The sequence below is a fragment of the Nipponia nippon genome, unplaced genomic scaffold, assembly GCF_047370975.1.
Source record: "Nipponia nippon isolate SJK-2023a ecotype South Korea unplaced genomic scaffold, ASM4737097v1 scaffold_1, whole genome shotgun sequence".
Taxonomy (NCBI): domain Eukaryota; kingdom Metazoa; phylum Chordata; class Aves; order Pelecaniformes; family Threskiornithidae; genus Nipponia; species Nipponia nippon.
The window spans coordinates 137,248,201-137,273,568 of NW_028262290.1; the positions used below are offsets into that span (position 1 = coordinate 137,248,201).

The window sequence follows — 25,368 nt, forward strand, 5'->3', positions numbered from 1 at the left end:
CTATGCTTCACTCTAATCATTCTTTTTTTAATCTTTGTTTTTTCTTTTGGGTTCATGAAAATATGTTCTTCAGGCTCAGGTAAGAATTTCTAAAATAGAGAGATAACCTTAACATGTGCTTCCTGATTGTGCTCCAATGCTTACATTGTCTGTCCTTTTTTTGTAATGTATGTTTGAGAAAATATATGGAACACTATATAAATGAGTATATAAATGAGTATATGAGATGCTATTTCAAATCTGCATTCAAATCTAAACATAATATTAATGCTGGTACACAAATATATTGAGTGATTTTAAGTATACACAATGAAAAATAAAGTGAACCAGTATACATTTGTAAAATTTAGCTTGAGCTCACCTCTCTTTAGAAATACAAAAAGCCCACAACTAATAACAGTGGGATGGAATAGCTGAGGAGAGATGTGAAGCATAGAAGTAAAGTTTTAGCAGAGTTTTAGCAGCATTTTTCTAAAAGGTATACTTGTGAGCTAGCCTAGTTACACATTTTATGTTAGTTGTGTTGATGTTATTGGTGGAAATGGCATAGCAAGGGCTTAGTGGCAGAGAAGACCAGGGAATCTGTCATTAGATGTCTTAGCTTCTGACTTTTTGTTATTTCTATAGTTTTCTATCAAGTATTTTATTTGTATTATTACTACAGCCTCTAAATCAGCAAGTTTACATTTGTTACTCTTACTGAAAAGAGCATTAACCTTTTTTTGCGTGATCACTGTTGCATGTTTATCTTACTTGTGTGCGACAAAACTGACACTCAATGTGGATTCCAGGTATATGAGGTAGTCCCCTGCCACAGCGACTGCAGCCAGTACGTATGGGTTACCGAGCCCTGGAGTGTCTGCAAGGTCACCAATGTGGACTTAAAAGAGAACTGTGGAGAAGGTGTTCAAACGAGGAAAGTCAGGTAAAACAGTATTGCTCCTCCTTCACTTTAGCGAACCTTCACTTTCAGTCATGGCTGTATTTAATTTGATGTAATTCTGTGTGATGTATAGTGTTAAGCCAGCCATAGTATACTAGACCAGAACCCTGGCTGATGTAAATCAGAATAGCTTCAGTGAGTGCAATATGGCTTTGTTTACTGGTTTCCTAGTTTATAAACTAATGTATATTGTACTTATACTACTACAAACACTGCAATGTATGATTTTAGTGCTTTTCTGAAAGGTGAAATGGCCCTCTTTCTATATGAAACTATGATTTAAAAAACTCTTTTAAGTACATATGCACTTAGGAATAATACTTACAGTTATTACAGGAAAAAGTAGTAAAAATGAATGAAGTGAAATAGAAAAATCCAGAAATCTTTTGTTTATTGAACCCGAACTAGGCATCTTGTACACTTGCTCATCAACCTAGAGCTCTAATCAAAAGTTAATTAAAATCAGTGTCACATGGTGTGCTACAACAGCAAGTAAAGCAGTACACGGAGTTTGGGTCGGTTGGGGTTTGTTTTGTTTTTTTTATTGGCTAACTGCAAAATGACACACAATTTGAGATTATAAATCTGAATAATAAAGTATAATGTGAATTCAGTTTAAAGGCCCAAAATGAGAGCATATACAGTGAACTGCTAAATGTTCTTTTTTCGCCACCACAAGTGCTTAGAAACTGGCACATTTACATGGGTTTGTTCACAATAGAACAGTTTCCTCAGTGTAACTGTTTACTTCAAGAAGGTCAAAGTCTTAATCTTTGCCTGACCAAAGTTAGAAAGACTATGCATAACCGTTCTCGCACAGTAGCACCTAAACAAATTCCCATAAGAATAATCTTAAAAACCCTCCAATATGAAAAATCAAAATTAGTCAGTGTTTATGTTGAAAAAAAGACTTTAACATTAACATCAAAGATAAAGAAAGAAAGTGTTTTCAGCCCTTTGGGACTTAAACCATCTAACTCTTCATTTATTATCACACAATGCCATTAAACTACTAATTCCACAAAGCTAATATATGTTCATGCTGTATCTCTTGTGTTTACCTTAGAACAGAGAGTATTTCAAAAATTGGTTTAGTCTGATAATGTGAGGTATTTGCAAAAAAATTAATGTAGTGAAATGAAAGAAATTTATCTTATAAATATTCTAAAGAATATTTATCTGTGTGTGAAAGGCTTCCTATGAAATGAGATTTCTCTTGCAATTCTGGAAAAGAGATGCAAACCTCATGATTTGAATGATCCTAGTAATGTACTAGGTGGTCTTCTGCTGACAGGTGGAAGGGATACTCTAACAATAGATGCCACAGCATTGGAAATACTGTGGAATGAAGACTGTCATCTTCAGCTCTACAAAACTAAGCATATTCATTTCTCTTCTTAACTGCGCCTCCAGCTGCTAATTTAATATAATGGTAATTAAAAAGCATCTGTGTAAATTAGGAATTAATACTAATAATATAAAATTTTAAAATTTTTAATATTTCTAGATTTAAAATTGTCATTTGAAGCATGCACAAAATATGCCAACTATAGATGATTCACATTATTCTGGCTTAGAGGTAAGCTAATGTCAAGTAAATCACCTGCCCAGAAACTCTCAGCAAATCAGTGATGAGGACTGTCTAAATTCTGTGCATTTCTTTATATGGCTGTCATCTGTAAAAACGAGGATTATTTTTGGCTCTTAAGCTTTTCTTGGATATTCATAGATCAATACTTTGTTCTGTAACTTCAATTACTTCATGATTGTTATGTGATGAGAAAATGTTAAAATGCTTCAGAATACTGTGGAACAGTTACTGTACAAAATCCACGGCAAATGCAGTTTATGTGCAGTTCTTTTTTTCCAGGTGTATGCTAAACACTGTAGATGGTCCTTCTGACACTGTAGAGGACTATCTGTGTGATCCTGAAGAGATGCCACTTGGTGCTAGAAAATGCACGTTACCATGTCCTGAGGACTGTGTTATGTCTGAATGGGGATCATGGTCTCGATGTTCTTTGGTAAGAAGTATACTGAAGTGTAACATTTATACTTTTAGGAGGATACTTTAAAAATGTATACATGACATATTGTGCAAAGATGATGAATTGAGCAGTGATTACACGTGTAAATATCTATCTTTACTGTTATCTTTAGGGTCGTTGATAGTTGGTTGCAAATAAAGTGTGCCAGTATTTTCCATTAAGTGAAATTGTTCCAAAACACAAAATATAATGTCCCCAGTTGTCGTTCTTCAGTGTGGGGTGGGTTCTGTGTGGTGGAATAGCTTTGGCAGTGGCTTGTGAGTCCATCTTTGAGCCTAGCTGTGAGCCTCTCCATAGCAGTGCAGTCACTGTACTAAAAATATCACTATCCTGTAATGAACAAAGTCTGTAGATCAAGACCGAGCATAGAAAGTTAATTTTGGGTCTCCTCTCCCCTTCCTGCCAGCAATTTCAAAAAGAAATGTCAAAAAAAACCAAACCAAACATAAAAAAGTATTTCAGGACCTCTGAGTATTTGGGCTCTGGTGCACCACTACATTATAGCATTTGGAAGGTGAGCATTTCAATATCCAGTTTATGAGTGAAACAGTTCCAAAGCACTAGTACTGAAATATGAACTAGTTAGGAAAGTACCAAGATGTTACCAAGTTAGAGGATATTTCACCTTGGGTGATACCAAGGTGAAAGAGCAGACTAAATTATCTCTGAAATAATAAGGAAATAGTTTATCTTACACAATAGCATGAGCCCATTATTTTACATTTGTGTTTTATGAAGGGATTACTTGCAAGGTTGTTATAATGTTGCATGAAAAGGTATCAGGGTGCCAAAATATCAAAGCTGTGTCCTATCTCCCTTTCAAGCCATGCAATGGAAGTAGTGTCCGTGAAAGGTCAGCTGAATCCCTGAGACAACCAGATGATGGAAAGTCTTGTCCTGCTGCCACTGAGACAGAAGTCTGCACTTTGAACAAAAACTGCTACCACTATGACTACAACGTGACAGGTATTTGTGGTGTTATGCTCTAGTGACAGCCTGGGACTATGGCTTAAGTTCCACTCACCTTGCAGGACAGATTTTTCAGCTTTCTATTCTTATCCAGAGGGAGCTGTGGAGCTCGTACTGAGAAGTGATTCAGCCTATTTGATGCAGATAAAATATTACTGGAGGCTTTGCAACTTGGGTGAAGTGTGCATGCTGTAACTCCAGGAAATGTACTTCTCCTGTCGTTTTGTGATGTGCTCAAAATCCATTCTGACAAAACCAAATATGAACTTTTCAGGAAGGCATCATGGCACTGCCTGTTTGCAGCAAAAGCTGCTGTTTCCAAAAATGTGTAGCAGCTGGGCTCCGTGAGCCTTTGCATGTGTAAAAGTTGCTTGTGAGGATTATGTTAGGCCATCAGAATTAGAATTAGGTGGGGAGTGGATCGTTATGAGTTTTATCTAAAATGTCTGCTATGCTAATGAATTCCTTATTTCCAGACTGGAGCACATGTCAGCTCAGCGAGAAGGCTGTCTGTGGTAATGGTATCAAAACACGGATGCTTGATTGTGTTCGCAGTGATGGCAAATCAGTTGACCTGAAGTACTGTGAAGAGGTGAGTGGGTACCTGTGAGTAAGCTTCCTTCTAATGGTGCTAATTAATGTGAGCCAACTAAACTATACAGCATGTAACCCATCTTTGCCAGATGTTTCACAACACTATTCATGGATTGTTAAGTATCTCTGGAATAAACTGTGCCATCAGCAGTGATTTTTATACAATTTCCTTCGGTTACTTTTAAGTGCCTCCGTGAACATATGCTAATTATTATGACCTGAAGGAAATTACTTAGAAACAATAATTAATAAAGTAGAATAAAGGTAATAAATCTTAATCAGAACACTAATCATCATTCTAATTTGATACAATTTCTGCATGGAGCCTTGGACAGCTGCCAGTATCAATCATTTACTCAATGTGTTGGAAAATATTTCTCACGTGCCATTCTGCAGCTGGGCTGCATGCTAAACTTCTTGTATCCAGCTGTGCAATGCAAAAGAAGCTAGTGTGAAAAAATGTGCAGCATGAATGCAATATTAAATAGGATCATATATAACTAACCAGCAGACAGGAGCCCTTAAATTTTGAAATAGCCATTTTGCAAATGTTCAAACTAACTTCAAATTTGACAGCACTGGTTTTCTGACATTTTGTGTGTTGGTCTTAATATTTTCAATTGTATAGAGATAGTAATGTGAAAGAAAATGGGAAGACAACACAAGTGTTACATGCGTTTCTGATGGAAAGTAACTGAACTTGTTTCAGCTGCCATTCCCCCACCACCTTCACATCAGAAACAAAATCACTTGCAATGGGGGACTAAGGTGGAGTGGCCTCCACAGCAGCTTTGGTACCAACACCTTTTCTGTTGGACTTTCCTGACTAGTAGCTGCTCTTCAGGACGTACCCATAGAGAAGAGTCTCATCAGAAGTGGAGGGAGTCAAGAAACTCATCATGTACTTTGGACTATAGTTTTGTAATGTAATCATCTGGATTCCTGAATCTGTAAGTTCTTAGCAAAGGCAGGAGGTTTCAGCTGAGGCTGGCACCTTACTTTTGTCCCAAGTTCCTCCTTCACACATAGCTCTTGGGTTTATAATCAAATCTAATAATTTAATCATTTATGTCTCAGGAAAAAGGTCAGGATCTGGCTACCTACCAACAAGTTTCTGTGAACTTAATAGGGGAATGCATTAATGCATTCTGTTAATGCTTTAATGCATTAAAAGAATAAAAATTTGGCTCTCGGGTTATTTGTAAGAGACTGCAATATTGATTAATTCATACCAAGACATGATATAAAATATCCATCCACATGAATATTTCAATAGAAAAAAATATGCTTTATAAGATTTTAAGGGGAAATGCATTTCTTTTACCATAAAGCCAAGAAATTATTCCTGTTGTTAACCAAAGATTTTAAGCAACATTTAGAACAAATTATTACATTTTACACTGAAATCTCATTGCAGAAAACGTCTGGAGCTTTCCTGCATTTAAGAAATGAAAGTTTATTACTCAGAGAAATAATTAGGGCAACAAGATAATATCTCAAAAGCTACTTGCTGTAAATGACTGGCCAACAGACATCACTGCAGTTGGGTCCTGGCTTATCAGCAACCACTGTGATACAGTCTTATTTGCCCTTTGCTAGACCATATAGAGATACATCTTCCTGTAGAAAGCTGTGATCCACTCCCCAGTCATACTGTTAAGGCTATTTGTTGAATTATGGATGTGTAAGCAGTGGTACAACAAGGTCAAAGGCTGATCCAATAACTGTGAGGAGTAAAACCTGTTAACCTGATTAACAGGAAAGCCAAGCTGTTCAGATCTTACCAGACCCTTCACTCTAAAAATGTGAAATCCAACTCTGTGACCTTCCAGGTCATGAGAGGAGAGCATTCAAGAAATTATCAAAATGTGAATACATAGCATGCACTTCTTACTAATCTAATCACAAATGGTGCTTCAGGATGAGTATTTTTGCTGTGTTTTTGCATTATAAGGGTAGCACAGAAAGATTAAGTGAAGTTCAAAATAAGGAGCATGTGGTTAGAAAAGTTGATGATAAGAGAAAGATGAAATAATTTTGTAATGACTTAGCTAATGGAATTTCCCCTGGGCTATCATAAAACCTTATACTAGATGTGTGAATAAAACAAAAGTTTTGTTTAATTTATGTGTAGATATATTTACAGAATTATGACTCTTATTATATGTGAAGAAGAGAGATCAGAATAGCTAAACCTATCCTGATCCCCAAGAAATGAAGACACATGATTGCAATGTCTGAGTTCCTATATAACATGTGCTTCAAGAAACTAATAAAAGCCATATATAAAAAACCCCTTCATGCTGTCTTTTGACTATCACCATCTCCAGATATGAGCATTAGCATAGTTAATTAGTAACATTTCTTCCAAGCCCTGCGTTCTGGTTTCCTAATGCATCCATATGATCTTGTGTTTGTTTCAGTCAATCAGCTAAAGAAGGGAGCCAGTCATCCTGATTGCTGCCAGGATAAATCAATTTCTAGAGCTTATTTCTAAGTCCTCATTACGTTAACATAGTTCCCTTCAAACTCTCAAGGCACAGTAATACTGGATTACTTGGTCTCTAACTCTACAAAATTAGCACATCACAAGAACTCGGCTTGTGTTTTCCTTGAGTATTTGAAAATCAAATCACCTAAAGCAAGCTGGTCCTGGTTGTATTCATATTTATGGACTTATTTTTATTCATTTACCTCCAATTAAAGATCAGAAAAGCCTAGAAACCAGCAGTTTTGTCTGCATTAGAAAGCAAACTTTTCTGTTTTATTGGCAAATAGTCTGCTTGTCAGATTACATGATTAACCTTCAGCAGAGGTTAATCTGCAGTGCCAAACATGCCTATAAACAAATACAGACACTTTTTGTGGATCACAGGGCTTATAGAGCATGCTGGTCTGGCAGCTTGCTGCCCCTGGCATGTGCAGCCAGGAGTACAGGGCACTCAGAGGTAGCTTTCAGTGTAACTCCTCCAGTACTTGCCATTCTTGAATCACAAACCACAACTCATCCAGAACAGAGGCCCTTTCAGGTAAGGGAGCTACTGAACACTTTTCCAAATGTTTTCTAAGCTCTTCAAGGTGAATTGTGGTTCATCAGTTGAAGGAAGGAGAGGGATGAGAAAAGAATATGTGATTAATATAAAATTCCAGCCTGCCAGTTGTCCCCCAAATCTGTTTCAGCAGCTCTTCGGTATCTAAGATATGCAAATGGCAGATCACTGTGGGTAATGTGGCCTTCAGCTTTCTCCTCTTCATCTTTAATATCTCTCTTGGGCTTTTCCTTCTCTAGCTGCCAATGTCCAGCTGAGAAGGCCAGTCTTGAAAGAGAGCAGTCGTGTTTCTGTAATTGGCAGGAATCAATTAAGCAGGCTTTAAAGCCTTTGCTCAGAAGATTTGACCCAAATATAGACTTCAAAGATGGTTCACCAGTTTCCCAATTATCCAAATTCCAGATTATCCAAAGGTTTCAGGTGTTGCCTCTGTGTGATAGCTGGATAATCAAGGTTATATGGTACTGCAGAGAAAACCCAAGAACTCATTCTTTGATGTATAAAGGAGAACAGAGGTCTAAAACTTCATTTGTCTCAATAAATGGTACTGCAGATGTGAACTTAAGACTCAGTGAGTCTATCAGGATGAGACATTTCCAGTACTTGTGGTAGTTTATTTATGGAGGACGTTAATGTTGTACCGAATTATTGCTCTATGCTTGCATTTAATAGGAAATAGTGTTTTTATTTCCTTTTTAAAGTCTTAACTGCTGGTTTTATGTCATTAACCTTTCCAGTTGTTAAAATTAATAGGTTTTGAAATGTCTAGTTTGCTTTTTTTTTTTAAAAAAAAAACAAACTATGTGGGGATTTTCTCTACTTAAAGATATCCACAGCCTCCTGGGATTCTGAAAGACCTCAGTTATGATCAATGGCGAGGACAGTCTTGGTGAGGGCCAATGAAAAGGACAGTCTTTTATGCTGGGAAGATCTGTTCATATTAGCAGGACTGATTTTATTTCACGTTTTATATCGTACAAACTATAATCAACCTATCCTTTTAACTCATTCTGAAGCTGTGCAGGCTGCAGGGATTATTATCGTCATGTTAATATTTTTGCCATCAGTTGTATTCCATCTTGCACCAGATATTCTCATGTGTATTAGTAAGAATATCTCTTTTCTTCCTTGGATGGGGAAAATCTGGAGCATGAGAGTTTATAAGAACATAGAAATGGCTTTACAGGATCAGACCAAAGGACCATGTAGCCACTGTGCCATCTCCAAGCATGGCAATAAAAGTCTTCCTTCCCTGTCAGGGTTCCATCATTTGTTAGTGTTAGGCTGACTCCTGCCCAGAGAAGAGCTCAGTACAGAATATATTTTTGGGAAAACATGAGTTTGGCTATTTTCTGTGTCCCCTTGTCTCATACTCCTCCAGCATTTGCAGCTTTTACTTTAGGAATGTTAGAGGATTGTGCTTTTTGCAAAGCTTTTCAGAAGAACATGCAAAGCTATATTTTTTTTAGAACGTACCATTGTCAATGTCATGTCAATATTTTTGCATACAGTAGAATGGATAGCATAATATATAAAATAAACTTACACAACATGTTAGGACAAAACCAAGAGAGAGGCATAAGCAGATACCTAAGGAAGAATAAGGAGTACAGACAGACGTGAGTTTCCATCTACTCCTCTCGCAGCTTCCACCTATTTCAGCTCTTGGACTGCATTTGCCCAGTGTGGTTTCTGTGTGTTTAAACCTTCAGATTTCTCTTCCATTAACTTGTTCGGTCTCTGTTGAGCTCCCGTAAACTTTTAGCATCTGCGACACCTTCTGACAAATAAACTGACTATCCAATGCATAGTCATCCTCCTCCTTTTGTTAGTTTTGAACCTGGCTCCTACCATCACTTGAATTCAGCTGTTAATAGCTGTTGATAGTTCAGTATTTTTATATTCCTATTTCAAAATACTTTATTGATAACTTCATAAATTACTTTGTCTTTTACCTATTGTATAAAGTAATATTGTAGGGCTGAAGCCCTCCATTTATAGGCTCTAATTTAGAAAATAATTGATGAAAATAGGATTTAAGCATGTATTTAAAAATCAGCATATGCATTAGGACTGTCTTGAAGAGAGATTTTTAAATGTCCTGATTGCTTTGCTTTTTATTTAGTAATGACTTCATGCTTCTTAAAGCTTTAGTTGTCTCAGATTCACCATGTCCAAATGCATACCCTGCACCGATGACACAGACTGGGTGTTATGGGCTGACCATGGAATATTTTCTTTTAGCTTGGTTTGGAGAAGACATGGCAAATGAATACGTCCTGTGTGGTGGAATGTCCTGTGAACTGTCAGCTCTCTGACTGGTCCCCTTGGTCTGAGTGCTCTCAAACATGTGGCCTTACAGGTCAGTATGTACCTTTGGCATGTTTTAAAGACTGAGCTGCTTTTTTCTTTAATAAAACCAATAATATCTCTTTTTACAGAACTAGAAAATGTAGCTAGCTAGAGAGAGTGATGGGGATCTAAAGCAGCTTTATTCATGAAAATAATATGCTTCAGTGAGACTGTACTCACTGAAGATAAGGAGAATTTGGCCTAGAATAGTTTCCGACTCTGGGAACAAAGTGAGATATGATGAATGATATATTGAGACAAAAATAAGCACTGATGTGAATATTCATTTTTCAGCCGGGGGGGGAGGAAGAAGATGGAGGGATTTCCTCTTAAGTTTCATTAGTGGTGAGTTTAGAACAACTAAACTTGTAGAAGAGCACAATGATTAAAACCAACAAATTTACTCACTGCAGAATTCCATTTTTTTAAACACAGAACAAGGGTGGGGGGACAAGTTACTTTCACTGTGATCACAGAAATTTGTTTTTTCCAAAATGTTGCTAACCACTATCTAAGTTTTTTAAATCAAATCTTTGTCAGAGAATGGATATCAAAGGCACATTCTAGTTATGGAGGAACTCTTGTTACTTATTTGCACTGATATGTCTCTGAATAAGGACCTGAAACCACCATTGTGCCAGGCAACTAAGGTATACAGACTAATGAAAGAGAAGGGCAGAAGCCCATCTATGAAGCCTCTTCCTTCTCTAATCATGTCTGGAATATGTCACTACAGATATTGGATGGCTAGCAGTGTATGGAATCCAATTTCAACTGCTGGGCTCCGAGTAAAAGGATATTGAATCTTTTTGTGTTCCTTGGGGAGTGCACCACAAGGAAAAGGTCTAGGCAAAAACATCTGAAAGCTCTGCCATCTTAGGATCCCAACAGAAAGACCTATGGATTTTTTAATGATAATAGTTAATAATTTGATACTGCAGTATTTAATAATGTAATGTTTCAGTTCTTTGAGCTTCTCTCAAAGCATGACTTCTGCATTCAAATAATCTACATTTCTATATTCAAAATAATCCTTATAGAGTGAGAATTGAACTAGCAACTCTATTGAAGGCTTAAATATGTTGCCAGATTTTTCTTTACAAGCTTCTTATATACAAGACTTGAACAATTGACCTGATATTTTTCTGAATGAGAATTACTGTTGCTATGCTTTTTCAAAATGTGAAGGTGGGTCACTATCTGAAATCCCTGTGCTTTCCAAATATAGAATTTATTTGTAGAAGTGAGAAAATTTATTTTAAATAGTAATGTAAAACAGCTTTCAAATTTTCAGTGTTTTTAACAGATGATGGCAACCTCACCTGTAAGCCTTGAAGCTGTAATTTTCCTATTAGGCAGGAAGTTGGAAGTAACTGCTGTTTTTCAATAAGTAATAACCATCTAATAAACCCAGTGACCACAAAGCTGAACTGCTTTTGTGCACCCATCCAAATACCCATAAAGTTGAGGAAGACTTCTGTATGTAAGAATTCTGCTCGTTGCTGTTCTTTGGGTTTTTTCCTCCAGTACCTTTCAAGAAAATCTTTTTTCTCCTGTGACATCTCAGTTGGAGCAGCTGTGAATCCAAGAATGACGAGGCTCCACTTGGCAAACATCCTTCTAGCTAGCTGCAGTGAACACAGCTGTTTGGGAGATTGATATAGTTCTGCTGCTGCATCGTGGCTTGTGTAGCTTGCTCTCAGCAGAAGATTTGTGTCATGATCATTAAAGTGTTCAATTCCAAATGCATCAGATTGAAATGTGCAATTAAAGATGAATTGTTTTGGCCGGCTAACACCAGGTGTTATGTAGGTAAATCTATGTAATGCCTTAGTTTATTATAAGCCTCAGTACACAAGTCTAAATATATACATCTTATTTCAGACTTGGTTCATATATTTATCTATATATAGATTAAAATACCGCAGCTGTGTTCGTTTTGTGGAAACCTTTGTGAGGTGCCAACTCTAGAACAGCCCCTTTACCACTACTGGTACACAAAAAATTTTTTGGTTATATTACATGACCTCTCTGTAATGAAGCATAATGGCCTAATGTCCACTGCAATGTGAAAGAAGCAAGAGTTGCCAAAAGGATAAAAATGTCTTCCTCTTTCTGTTTTTATAAATATTTGAAATAGAACCTGTATCTCAATGATATTGGGTAGCATGCTACTCATGGTTGAAGAGAAGATTAATGTTGGATAAGCCTATTGTATTTTTTCTTTGGGCCTGAGTGAAGAATCCTTCATCTCCTGCAAAATCTGCACATCATGTTAACCAGACAGACAGTGAGGGAAAGTTGCAGGCTGTTCCTGGTTGCTGGAATCAGACAATCATGGGACGCATGATTCTGTATTAACTCGGGGAAGAACAGAACACGTTGGTTTCTTCTAGCAGCAAACTCCAGATGAGGAACGGAATCTCCACTGAAGTGCCACAAACATATTGTCACGTTCAGAAAGAGTATTTTTCCCCCGGCTTCTGAACCAGGAAATTACTACTTTTGTTTGCTGTTAAGGAGCAATCTGAAATCCTAATCACACATCCTCCTGCACTTCTTGCAGTACAAACAAATGACAGAATATAAAGTGTCTGACTTGGAAAATATAAATCCATATAACAGACAAGAGCCAACAGATCTGCTTTACAATCCAATTTGTCAAATGTAGAAAAAATTACTTTATTCAAACACAATGCTTTTCACCAAAATACAACTATCTTGAGGAATAAATCAGTCTAACCACTTTGTTGTTAGTTATATTGCTGTTTCTTATTTGCAGGAAAAATGATCAGAAGAAGGACCATAAATCAGCCATTTCAGGGTGATGGGAGGCCTTGTCCTTCTCAGATGGAGCAATTCAAACCCTGTCCAGTAAAACCTTGTTATCGATGGCAATACGGTCAATGGTCCACATGCAAAGTAGAGGTAAAAGCCATACAGCCATACAGGACTTTGAAGTTATGGAGCTTGTATATCTAGGCATATTTGTGATATGCTCAGATACCTGTTTCATAACACTGTAAACAATTTGCTTTCTCACTTATACAAAAACTAAAGGTTTATTCTTAGAGTTCATATTTGTCAACAGATACAACAATGTCCTACAGATATTCAAAGTATAAATGTAAACTTTGGTACCTGAGCAGCATCTTTGCTAATAATTGAAATTCTTCTATTGTAAAAGAATACCTGTGGAAATAGATTGGCATCCTAGAAGAGATCTCCACTTGAGATACTGCCATGGTTGCAATTCAAAGGCATAATTAGCTCCATACTTTAAGAAACAGTGGCAGCAGCCAGCACAATTTGTTTCTTTGTTTCTTTGTTTGTTTCAGAGGTAAAGAACTATGACTTTTTTTTTCCCCTACTGGAATGAATAAGTAGTTAAGCAAAAAATAATAGGATACAGAGTGACATGTAGCTCGGATCTAGTCTTTTGGCACTTTCTTCTGTCCAGCATCCATGTATGTTCTCCTTCCCCAGGATGCTCAATGCGGAGAGGGAACACGAGTGAGGAACATTTCCTGTGTGGTTTTTGATGGATCCATTGAAGATGTTGGCAAAGTAGTAGATGAGGAATTCTGTGGAGAAATAGAGCCTATTATAGATGGTAATAAGAAGATGATACTTGAGGAAACCTGCACTGTCCCTTGTCCAGGTAAAAAAAGCTGTTCAAATAAATGTATTTCAAGATTGGTTGGGTATCATTACAGTTATCAGTGCTTAGCATTAGCCACAGGCAATTAAATCTTTTTCACATGCTTTACTGATAGGATTCATCCATCAAATGACCAACAGAGTTACTTTCTTTTAGTGGCTTCATGACACTAAAATCAATTAGAAAAAATACCAGGTTTTAAATTTTATAAAAGACATGTCTCAGTCACAGATTGTACCTAATAAGAATATAGCTTTTCACAAAATCTTTTGAAACAAAACCTGTGTTTAACTCTATAAGAAAGAGTGTTGGTTTACAGCTAAATATTTGCCTTAAGTGCTTAGATCACCTAACAGCTTTATTAATACTTTTAACAGTGGCTAAAAACCTCATGCCTTTTACAGGTGTCTAAGGAAGCTAAGCTAGGGAGTCTTATTTTTTTGTTTAAAGGGGCTATTCCAAATGAAACTAATATTTTGATCTCTGAGAAAATGTGAGTGTTTCTAGCTTTTTAACTCGCTGGATGTGCCATGCGCTATCATTGCCCTTGTAGACTGAATCCAAAGGAGCTGTTATAAATGATCAGGTCCATGACCCTCATACTGAGAAGGATTAAGAGCCTATAACAGCTGTTTAATTTCCAGTAAAACCCCTCCAGTTCATTTCGAACACTCATTTGTAGAATTTGAATTATATTGCTGTTCTTCAGCAGTCATTAGTGATGTATCTTCAGAAGTAGTGATTAACTCCTTCAGTTCCAATGTAGCTATCATTCCATACCAGTACTGTTTTTCTTCTCTTGCAACTCCCCTCTTTCTCAGAATTTTTTTCCAGTTCATTTCAGATTGGACTGAAGGTAAAGTTGCCTCAATAAATAGAAAAAAATAAAAAATTGAGAGGCTTCCATCACTGCTTTGTGCACAGCATTCCAAATGAATTATTTTCACGTATTTTTACTTATTAAATTAAAATTGGAAGAATAAAAAGCTTGTAGTTATGTTTTCTTGTTAGTCAAATTTATAAAAAAATATAGCTGCTTACTGCTCACTTTTAAAATTTTGCTGAGCAGGAACCTGTTCTTCAACAGTCTCACATTTAGCCAGCAAGAATAACTGCCCTGTGGGGATGTGCTAATGATACACTCCAACTAATGTTTCCAAAAATCACTACTTGCTTTCCTATTATGTATACATCAGTTCTTCAATTATTCATTTCTTTGCATGCTTTCCTAATGCTGGCAAATAAAATTCCTTCATTAATCAGGCATCTGGTCAACACAGTACTGATTATATCTGTCATCAGTATAATGCAAGGTAGCATGAATTTTTGATAGCTCTTTCACTGAAATAATGAGAACTAAGAGGTTTATTTATGAGTCTGTGCACAGTCTAGTCCCATTTTCTACTGCAGTTTTAGCAAAATGGTCTCTTTGTGTTGTGCCTCAGATCTTCCTTAAATGTTCTTTAGCCAATCATGCTAATTAGTGTCATTATTATAATTTTATTTTTCAGTTTTATGCTATAAAATTCTACAAATCTCTATTATCCTAACATGAAATAGCCAGAGCAGACTTTTTAATCACCTTCCCATTTCCCTTTCTTGCAAAGAATGTTCCAGCAGTTGCTTCTGCTGTGTGTTTAGAGAAATTCTGCATGAGGATAAGCAACAATTAATCTTTTTAAAACTAGGCAATGTTTTCTCTTTCTAAGATCAAAGAAAAATTGTGAACAGGATATGTAAATTTAGTGTAAGGCATACAGTGCACAATACCCTAAAATTTACAAAAATCCAGACATTGGGTGGAGTGTTACGCCGAAATTCAAAACAAGAGTGATCTTACAGGAATGCTGCAGGAAACTACCCTGCTTTAGAACAAATAGGCTTTTGTATAATCTTTTTATTACTATTTTCTACTGCACAGATATTCAGAGAAGTGTCAAAATATTGTCTTCTCTTAAGTGTAAGTCACATTTAAAAAGAGGAATAAAAGGAACTATAATGAGGGAAAATTAAGAAACTGGATTTGGACAATTTTTTCTAAGACACATTCAGTGTGAAAAACTTTTCACCTATGATGATAGTTAATCTTACAAAATTGCTATTTGACAGGGGACTGTTACTTGAGAGAGTGGTCAGAATGGAGCCTTTGTCAGCTAACCTGTGTTAATGGTGAGGATCTGGGCTTTGGAGGGATACAAGTTCGATCTCGGGCAGTGATCATTCAGGAATTAGAGAATCAACATCTCTGTCCAGAACAGGCTTTGGAAACAAGACCATGCAATGGTAAGCACCAAAAATACACATAAGGCCACTTCCTGTAAGAAAAAAGTACAGAACAACAATTGTGGTTTTTTTCTTTCTATTCATGGTGTCAAATTTAGGCAAATACAGATTTGATAGACGTAGAAATGCACTTAAATTTTTGTTTTCCAGATATCAACTGTAAAGAGAAAAACTTTCAAATGCCAGCTATCGTATCTTACCGCTTTAAACACAATCTTTGGAGAACTGATGATCCTTTTTTAACACTGAAATTTCTTTTTATGATTTGGGAAAAAATAGTTGCCTTATCTGCTTGATAACATTAATAAAAAGAAATCTTTACATTTTGATACATAACCAAATTTAGATTTCTCTCTGCCCTTGGAATTGGTGTTAATCACATGACAATGACATTAAAAAGTCTCAGTCATGCATACTGCTTGTACTGGACAAAAATATCTAAGAAAAGTAATTTCCTGTACAGACATTTGTTGTCCATTCAGAAGCCAGACAGATCAGGCAAAAAGGAATTTTGTATTTATAAGGGAGCTAAGGTGCAGAAGGACTTCATGGTTTATCCCAGGCCATATGAGAGGTGTACAGCAGAGCTGAGACGTGAAGCCAGATGCAGCCCAGACCACTTCACCAAGCACTGGACCATCGACTGAAGCTCAGCGTTATCAGGAAAGGAACCTGAGTCCTAAATGAGTTTTGCACAGCAGATGGGCCACAACCATTATGAGGTTATTGTAAACATCTCTTTTGCCCATTAACTACATTTAGGCTTACGCCACGAGCAGTGTGTACAACCATTATAGTTAATGTCTGGGACACATCTGGTCTATTCTGTATGTAACCAGTAAGTGCAAGAGACTTTGGGGCTTCCATGTGTGCAGTGCACCCTTCTAAGTTGCTGAGTGAAGGAGGAAGGGGTGTACTTAGCCATGAAAGCTGTTAAATGTAATGAGTATGATCTACTGATGAGTGTGGCTGCCACCAGTGGTAGCCTAAAATCTTTGTCAGCAAATTGAAAAGTGAATGTTCTCTGTGTAGATGGCCAGTGCTATGAATACAAGTGGATGGCTAGCCCATGGAAGGGATCTTCTCGAACTGTGTGGTGCCAAAGGTCAGATGGTTTAAACGTAACAGGTAACTACTCTCTTTATATACACACAAAAGCCTGGAAAACAGGTAGATAATGTCTCTTCCCAGCAAAAGGAAATACTCTTTTTTAAAAGAATCTGCTAAAAACACTTGTTCCTGATATATGAATCAACGTGCTGTTGTCTTGAATCATGTTTTTGCATACTAAAGATGTCATTTCTTTTCCAGAATTATGCAGCATGTAATGCTAAAAGTAAATATAAATATTATCTTCTGTATTGGACCTGGAATGTTTTATGTTGTATATTTTTTTTTACCATAGACATCTTTACACTACTAAATTTAGGGTTTTGTATTTCAAGCCCTGACATAAACCTATAGCAGGATACTTCAGTGGACAGCTACGGGATGTAGTTACTTTTTGTGCAAACCAAAGCACAAAACACCATGAATTAAGAATGACTGAGGTCTCCAAATTCAAGAAAATCTTCATATATATCTATTTATATGAATTTATTTATCAGAATTAGGGATTCGTTTAAGCTGAGAATTATGCATTTGTTGTTTAAATAATTTTTATATCAGCCCAGGTGATAGTAAAAGAATCCCAGAGTTTGTAAGCACATCCTCAATGCCAGCCACTGTCAGGTCAGTCACAGGAGGGGAGCTGTAATTCATGGACTGCTAATAAAATACTTCTTGATGATGGAATCCATCACTACTGTCTGTTGTAACAGTAGAAATAAAATATCTGTATTAGTTTTACAAGGTTTTGAAATAATACCCAATAGCCCAAAGTCTCTTTTGTAAGTGTCACCTTGTGCTGGAAGAATATTAAAATGCATCATGTTCACAACGAATGCAACAGGGCATTATTTATGCACCTTGATTGCTTTCTGCCTAGCTAAAATGCTTGTATGGTAAGTAAAGCTGTAAGTAGGAAATCTTATTGAGATTAATATATGGTATTATCTATTAGAAGTCCTACAGGATTTCAAAATAAATAGCGTCTTGGTGATTATGGCTGTGAGATGTTAAAATCAGAATATATTCATAAATCACAGTCAGTCACATAAAAATAATAGTTTGTTCTGATGTGACTGAATACAGCCATGTGATAAATTCCAGGAAAGACAAGGGTATGAATATGTATTATTGGCAGATTTTTCATGATGGGACCTCCTAGGCAGACTAACCTCAGACCTGTATTGTATCTGTTTTTTCAAAGTTTGTTTGTACGTGGTTTTAAAGCTGTGGTAACTTTCTGATTTGAAATGAAGACTAGTAGAAAATTCCAGACAATGTAATCAACAGTTTCCATGAAATGCAAAACTATATTTTTTATATATTCCTGATAGTTTTCAAAAAAAGAACTTAAGTATAATGTTCTGCAAAAACTTCTCTGCATGAAGTATATGGTTGTGAACCAGATTGTAATTTACATTTGAATGTTTTTTTGAAAGTGGTTTGTATAAACTACAGTATTTAAGAGCTCAAACTGATAGATGCACATACACAATTGATTTAAATGGAGATTACCTATTTTAATCTAGAATCAATTTATATCTCTTTTATTACTGTGTTTCTTTGCTGCCTTATTGCTGCACATTTGGCTCTAACATAGTGTATTTTAATTCAGACATTATCAAATTTTTATTATGAGTCCTGTTGGTATTTTGAGGCCTTTACTTACTTACTTACTTGCATAATATTATTGTGCTGAATAGTTCTTTTTTACTTGAAGGTGTTGTTTCCCATGGGCGATGAGGCAACTCTTTCCTTCTGCAGCTTCCTTGGATGACTGATATTTTATTACATAGATTCCCACAGGCATGTGTTTTGTACGCTAGGATGTACAATTTTCCTTTCTGGGGGTGGGGAAAACTTACGGCAACCAGCAGGGTTTTCTTTGTTCTTCATCGGCCATCCCGTTAACACTTGGATCTGCGTAACCACATCTAACTGCATCTGCTATGGTCATGACCAACCTCAGGTATCAGGATTTCATCATCATATCACACCAGTATAAAAATGTTATTAATTTGGGAGATACAAGATAAGTCATCCTGTAGCAGTATAAATTTTAAACTACCTGATGCATATCCCTCTTTTGTAAGCTAGAAGGAAACCCAGGTAAATTCAAACTGATTCTAAATGTATTTTAAAGTCATTCTGGCTGAAATGATAGTGAAAGCCTGATTGTGTGTACTGGTCCATAACAATAATTGCACTGTACATAAAGCTGTAGAAATGAGAACTAGGACTGTATAAAAAGGAAAAAGACTGAAACCCACTATATCATCATCAGTATCATAGCATTCAGTACATGCTTTACTGATAATACTTCTTTCCTTCTGAAAAGTCTGTCTTAGACTAGACACATATGTGTGGATTCATAAGAGGCAAAGCTATAGCATGTGTAAAAGTGACTACTGAGGAGCAGCAGAAAACAGGTATCCATTCATAAATTGGATGAGTAGTTTGTTTTCAGTTTAACAGGCACAGATATAAATCAAAAATATGCTTTTATTTTCTTTGTGGCCACAGTTTTAATATGTAAGTCATAAGGAAGGCCCTAGGAACCAAAATCTGTTCCCTCAAGCACAACAATACATTTAAATTGCTTTTTGAGAAATCTACCAAAGGAACAAAGGGAAAAACAAAAGGTTCACTTGCCAAATATTAGTTGTCTAAAATGCACATGAATGCAAATACATGTGCTGTATCCTTACTCTACCTGTAAGAAAATACTTGATACCAATTATCCTTCACCTTGGAATAAGAGAAGGACTCTTAAATTCAAGTTAGCAATAAAATTGTAATCCATGACATACTGTAGCAAGTAATGACATCAGTAATTTCATCAGTGGTGAGGTATTACCATGTCAAAATATGATTTTCTGTCCTACAGGGGGCTGTTTAGTGATGCGCCAACCAGATGCTGACAGGTCATGTAACCCACCGTGCAGTCAACCCCACGCTTACTGCAGTGAGGTATGTGCTACTGCATTGGAGCATAAAACACCCCCGTGAGGGCTTCCCACACATCTCTCTGCATTACAAAGATTATGCCAACAAAAAGTATTTTCAGAGATTTTGCTAATCATCAATTTGTTAAAATCAACCTCAGACCATTTTCTACCTTTCAATTAAATGTTGAATAATCTCTGTTGATTTGATACGAACCTGCATGAAAATATACGAAGACGTACTCTGCAGGCTAGCACTCATCAAAGCAGTCTTCTCTTCCAGTCATCCATGTTGTTATGCTTTATGGCTCACAGAAAACTGTGTTTTTCTACTACACAGTGTAAAACACTTGTTCCCTACAGACTAGAACGTGCAGTTGTGAAGATGGATACACTGAAGTTATGTCCTCTGATGGCACACTCGAACAGTGCGCTCTCATCCCAGTGGTGGTGATGCCCACCATGGAGGACAAAAAGGGAGATGTGAAAACCAGTCGAGCTGTGAACCCTACCCAGCCCTCCAGTAACCAGTCAGGACGAGGAAGGACCTGGTTTCTACAGCCTTTTGGGCCAGGTGAAGTCATGCAATAAGCAGTTCTTAAAGCTAAGTACTGCTGCAGGGTCTGGCATTCACATTTTTGTGATGCCAAGGAAGAAAAGAAAAAACCTTAAGTGTTCATTTAAGAAGACAGGCATCTGCCCTGACTGAAAACAAAGGAAGAGACATAAGCAAAGCCCTATCTTTCTCAGCTACTCCATCAATATATTTAATGAAATCTTGTGTTGCAGAAGATTTCCTTTTAATCCCTTCTACCTGTTAAAATTCACAGAAGCTATTTGAAATGTGACTTTAGAAGCGAGTTGGCTGCAAAGGTGCAAGCCAGGATATTAGGTTAGGCTGTCTCAACCAATAATGCTATTGACAGAGGAGTGAAAAGGTAGCACTGAAGGCTGCAAAGGGTAAGGGCTCCTTAAAATTTGCATCCGTAGTGTAAGTTGTAGGAAAATAATCAGTATATATATGCTAATGCTTTTCCGACATATCCATATTTAAACTAATTCATGTTAGACAAGAGCTGACCATATTACTGATATTTGGCATAGACATGCTCTAAGTCTCTATAGGCAATATTTGCTTTTATGATGGACCATGTTCTTTAGAGCTGAGCAAGGCTTTACATGCAAGAGTGGCAAGAAATACATTATAAGACAAGACAGTTATCCCATCAAAAATACTTTATAAAGTCCATCATGTAATCAGATTTCAGTAAATATTTCCTTGTACCCTTAAGCATTGAGATAAGTAAAACTTTAATTAACAGAATACTTTCACATAAAGAGATATGATGCTTGTCCAAAATGTTAATTATATGAAGAGAGCAATTGGTTATCTTCTTAAGTGTCTTTTAAATCACATAGAGCTAAATATTCTAACACACTTTTGTCTTAGGGCATTCATTTCTTTCTAAAGATTTTAAGAATGTTTTTAATCTGAGAATTGGAAGCAATATCTTTACATGCATAATCTGTAAAATGCTGCAAATTGAGAACTACAGAAATACTTCTAATAAACAGATTAAATCATGTTCAGGTTAGAAATACTTATGTTAGATCCCATTAGTCCTGCTAGTATTTACTGTTATTTGTACTGTGATACTATATTTGGTACCTGCAATAAAATGGTCTTTACTCCAATTAGTTAATACTTTAATCCACAATAAAAAAAAAAAGAAATTTAAGCTTTTCTGGTCCTCCTTTAAAAAAAAAAAAAGCATCTTACCAAATATGTTATCTTTTACTCATTCTAGCTAACTCTACCTGAAAATGCCATAGGGTTGGTTGTAGGAGCCAGAGTGCCGACAATAAGCAAATGTCAGACAGTCGCCTTCAACTGTTTAGGAGCATGGATGCTCATGTGAGCTCAGACGTGGTTTTTGGAGCAAGGAACAGTTGAGAGATTTCAGGAAAACTTACCAGTTTTCCAGTGATTCAAGTTAGGAAGGAAGCATAGCTCAGCTAAAAACAATGGTATTCGATAGAACTAATACTTTATCCAGTGAAGGTATGAGCAAATGAAGAAGAAAGCGAACATTTTGCACTTCAGATGAGACTTATGCTTGCTTGTTTTAATACCAGGATTGCGTATCTATTGTGTATCTATTGGAAAGGTTTTGATTTACTTTAGCATGATTATTCCTTTCCTCACAGTTTCTAAGTCTAGATTTAAAATAGTTCTTTCACTGTTTTCAACTAATTATATTGCAGTTCCAGAAAGGAAGGTATTAAAACTATCATCTTTAGGTGTCTGTGCTGATGTATTACCCAAAACAGATGAGTTTGAGATGCCAGTTCCCTTGTATACTTAGAAATAGTCTGTCCAGGGGTATTCAGAAAGCCTGAGTTCGATGTCTGTAGTTGTGTAATAGGAATGACCTCATTAACAGAGTTCCCTGCTTTGACAAAAATAAATAATCCATACACAAGGTAATGCCAGTCTTTTTTTCAAGGAGGTAATACTATTTTAAAACAAGCAAACCCAAAACAACCCCAAACCCCTTATATTTACCAATGCAAAAAATCCAAGGAGTAAAGAAACTAACCTATTTAGCAGCACTGAAGTCTGAATTCCTTTCATTCGTATTATCATCTCATTGGATATGTCAGGTCAAATCTACTGTTCAGTTCATCTTTAATGGATCAGTTATTTCAGTTATATCAGTTATTATCAGTTATAATATTTCATGAGGTTGATTAATGTAATGAAGCTAAAATGTTTTTATATTTATTAGTCTGGAACAAGTTGTCCACGTGACTGCAAGACTTTGCATTGCTAGAGAACAGAAAGCCTAAACTTAGCTGCCCAGCAACAGAGAGCACTACTGTGAATCTGAGCAAAGTCAGTCTGACTAATTATTGTTATCATTACATTGTAGAAACATCAGCTGCATTGATAATGCCTTTTTGTTCTACAGAGGTATCAGGAAGCAATAAGTATTTGGTCAGAAAAATTTTAGCTGTGTTTGCTTGCATTGAAAATGTACACGACTTCGTGAAATAAAAATTTTGCCCCCTGTAAATGAAATAATTCAGCTTTTTTAATGAAATTTTCATTGTCAAGGAGGTGCAACAAGGCTAGCTCACCTCCTGTAAAAGAATGTTTTCAAAAAGCCATTTAGAGATTTGCAAAATTAGTCAGATAAAAGTAGCAAGTCAAACAACATGTACTGACCTCAGGCTGTGAAATACTTGTTTGAGGTTCAGAGGAAAACCCCACAGAGAAAGGCACACCCTTTCTTCCCTCATTCTCCTGGAGTAAGTGAGTACCTCTAGGATCAAGGCAAGCAGGAGAGTGGGATGTATACCTCAGCCTGTAGGGATATCATGTCCAAAATATAGACTGCACAGGCTATGCATAGGTACAGTCCTTATTAACAACAGACAGTTGTTCTATTTATGAGCATGAGTTGTCTTTTTCGGTGTATTTTTGCTTGTTCTGTGAGGGGAAGTTGTTTTATAACAACAAAGCTTGCATTTGGTAGGGGAAGAAATTGAAAAATTATTACTTTATGCAGTAGTGAAAGGTGTGTACGTGCAGTTAAGGTATGGATGAGGTAACACATGCTAAAGGTATTTAAAAACATGGGATTAAATAGCAACAAGAATTAAAATAACAGGCAGATTGATTACCGGAGCTAAAATGGAAAGTGATGCTAACACAGTCCCAGGCTGACCTGCTGCCCTGTGATCATGCTGAAGGATTGTCTGCTACCAGTGGGTCCAGGGGCTGGGTTTCTGGGGGTTTCACTTGCTGTCTCTGCCCCAGATCTCGGCTCAATTCAGATTATCCAGACTTCAGCTGAAAAGCAAAACACAAGCGCACAAAGAAGCTATTGCTCAGTTGTTTAATAGTATTTACTCTTATTAAGCTGTAATTGCTAGCGAAGACATTTATTTTGGATTATGAAAGTATTTCTATACTATATCAGAACTAATAATTCAACAAGACTAACTCAAACACTACTGACTAACATTCATTCCTTTTAGATGGGAGGCTGAAGACCTGGGTTTATGGTGTAGCTGCTGGTGCATTTGTTTTACTCATCTTTATTGTTTCTATGATCTATCTAGCCTGGTGAGTTCTTTAATTATTTACAAACAAGCAGTCCCACACAGACTGTAATGCAAGCGTTTACATATGCTGCTGTAGAAACTGCAGGCACTTCTGTGAACTGCCATGTTAAATTTTCCATGTCATTTTGTCAAAGCTCAAGTTAGTGGACTCTGGTTGTAGTCTAGATGATGGATAAACGCATGATCTCCTGCGGTTAGAACAACTTCTTACAAATATGGGGTAGCTTAGTGTATAGTTTATTTTTGCTCAGTTTATGTCTGTTAAGAATGTACTGTGTCCATGATAACTTCATTGTGTCTGTATCACAAAATGCAGAGAGAAATAGCAAGAAGGAAATTTGGTAATCAGACAAGTCAGATTTGATATTTGGCAGGATATGGAGATACACAACCAAAAAAAGTCTGAAAACTTTCTCATGTGTTTTTCATACATGAAATAATATTTTGTTGAAAAATCTTAGTGCATGTGAAAGCAAAGATTTTTTGCAAGAAAAGTCACCTTTGAGACTGGTCTCCCTGAAGTTTTCTAGGTCCTGTTTGGAATTTCTGATCCAAATGACTGTGCAGGTTGAAGGTGAGGGAAGTGTGGTCATTCACATCAGGCTCTTGGCTGTACTGCATTAGTAGACATTTGGGTGCTTCTGGATTTGTTTGGTTTTTAGTAAACCTTCCACAAAATCTCGCTTCTGTCTAAGTAAGGAACAAAATCTTTTATTTTTTGAGGAAAAGAAAATCCATCAGCATACAACTCCACTGCAGAGTCTTCGAACTGGAATCTGTGGCCACTGCAAGCCACTGTAACAACTGGTTTGGTAACAAAGATTTAGATTTGGGCAGCCTAAGTGACATAGCTGAGATAAGGTTTTGGATGAGACTAAGGATGCACAGGCCTGATGTAAAAAAATGCTTATATTACACTCTAAAAGAAGACACATACTAAAGCGTGCATAAACATGCATTTTCCTTTGGCTTGGTAATTTTTTAAAACTATATCAAATGGATTGGAAATACTGCTGGATTAAAATCTAATTCAAGGCTAGACAGGGAATGGTTATGGCTAACAACCCTGGTATTTATGACTGGTTTGATTATAACATCTAGAATTAACTGCAGTCATTCCAGCAAGTATAATGAGATAAAACTAGTCAAAAGATGGAACTTACTTGTGGAAACCCTTGATGTGTCAAGAGAGGTTAAGATTTGAGTCGTATAATTTAAAAGAACCTGATTGCAGCTTTGATACATGAACTAATATTGCACTGAAGGCTCTGGGTTCTTCTGAAAA

At 36.5% G+C, this 25,368-nt stretch overlaps 1 protein-coding gene across 1 annotated transcript in view; it reads left to right on the forward strand.

Annotated features, from left to right (window-relative positions):
• The window catches only part of THSD7A (thrombospondin type 1 domain containing 7A), a 293,266-nt gene that overhangs the window by 260,522 nt on the left and 7,376 nt on the right, over positions 1–25,368 (forward strand). Inside the window, exons 17-28 of the mRNA XM_087774171.1 lie at positions 792–925; positions 2,814–2,967; positions 3,816–3,957; positions 4,437–4,552; positions 9,849–9,966; positions 12,739–12,884; positions 13,443–13,617; positions 15,727–15,900; positions 16,933–17,028; positions 19,895–19,977; positions 20,316–20,526; positions 23,997–24,084. Of these exons, the coding sequence (XP_087630297.1) occupies positions 792–925; positions 2,814–2,967; positions 3,816–3,957; positions 4,437–4,552; positions 9,849–9,966; positions 12,739–12,884; positions 13,443–13,617; positions 15,727–15,900; positions 16,933–17,028; positions 19,895–19,977; positions 20,316–20,526; positions 23,997–24,084 (1,637 nt within the window). The remainder of the gene's footprint in view (positions 1–791; positions 926–2,813; positions 2,968–3,815; positions 3,958–4,436; positions 4,553–9,848; positions 9,967–12,738; positions 12,885–13,442; positions 13,618–15,726; positions 15,901–16,932; positions 17,029–19,894; positions 19,978–20,315; positions 20,527–23,996; positions 24,085–25,368) is intronic.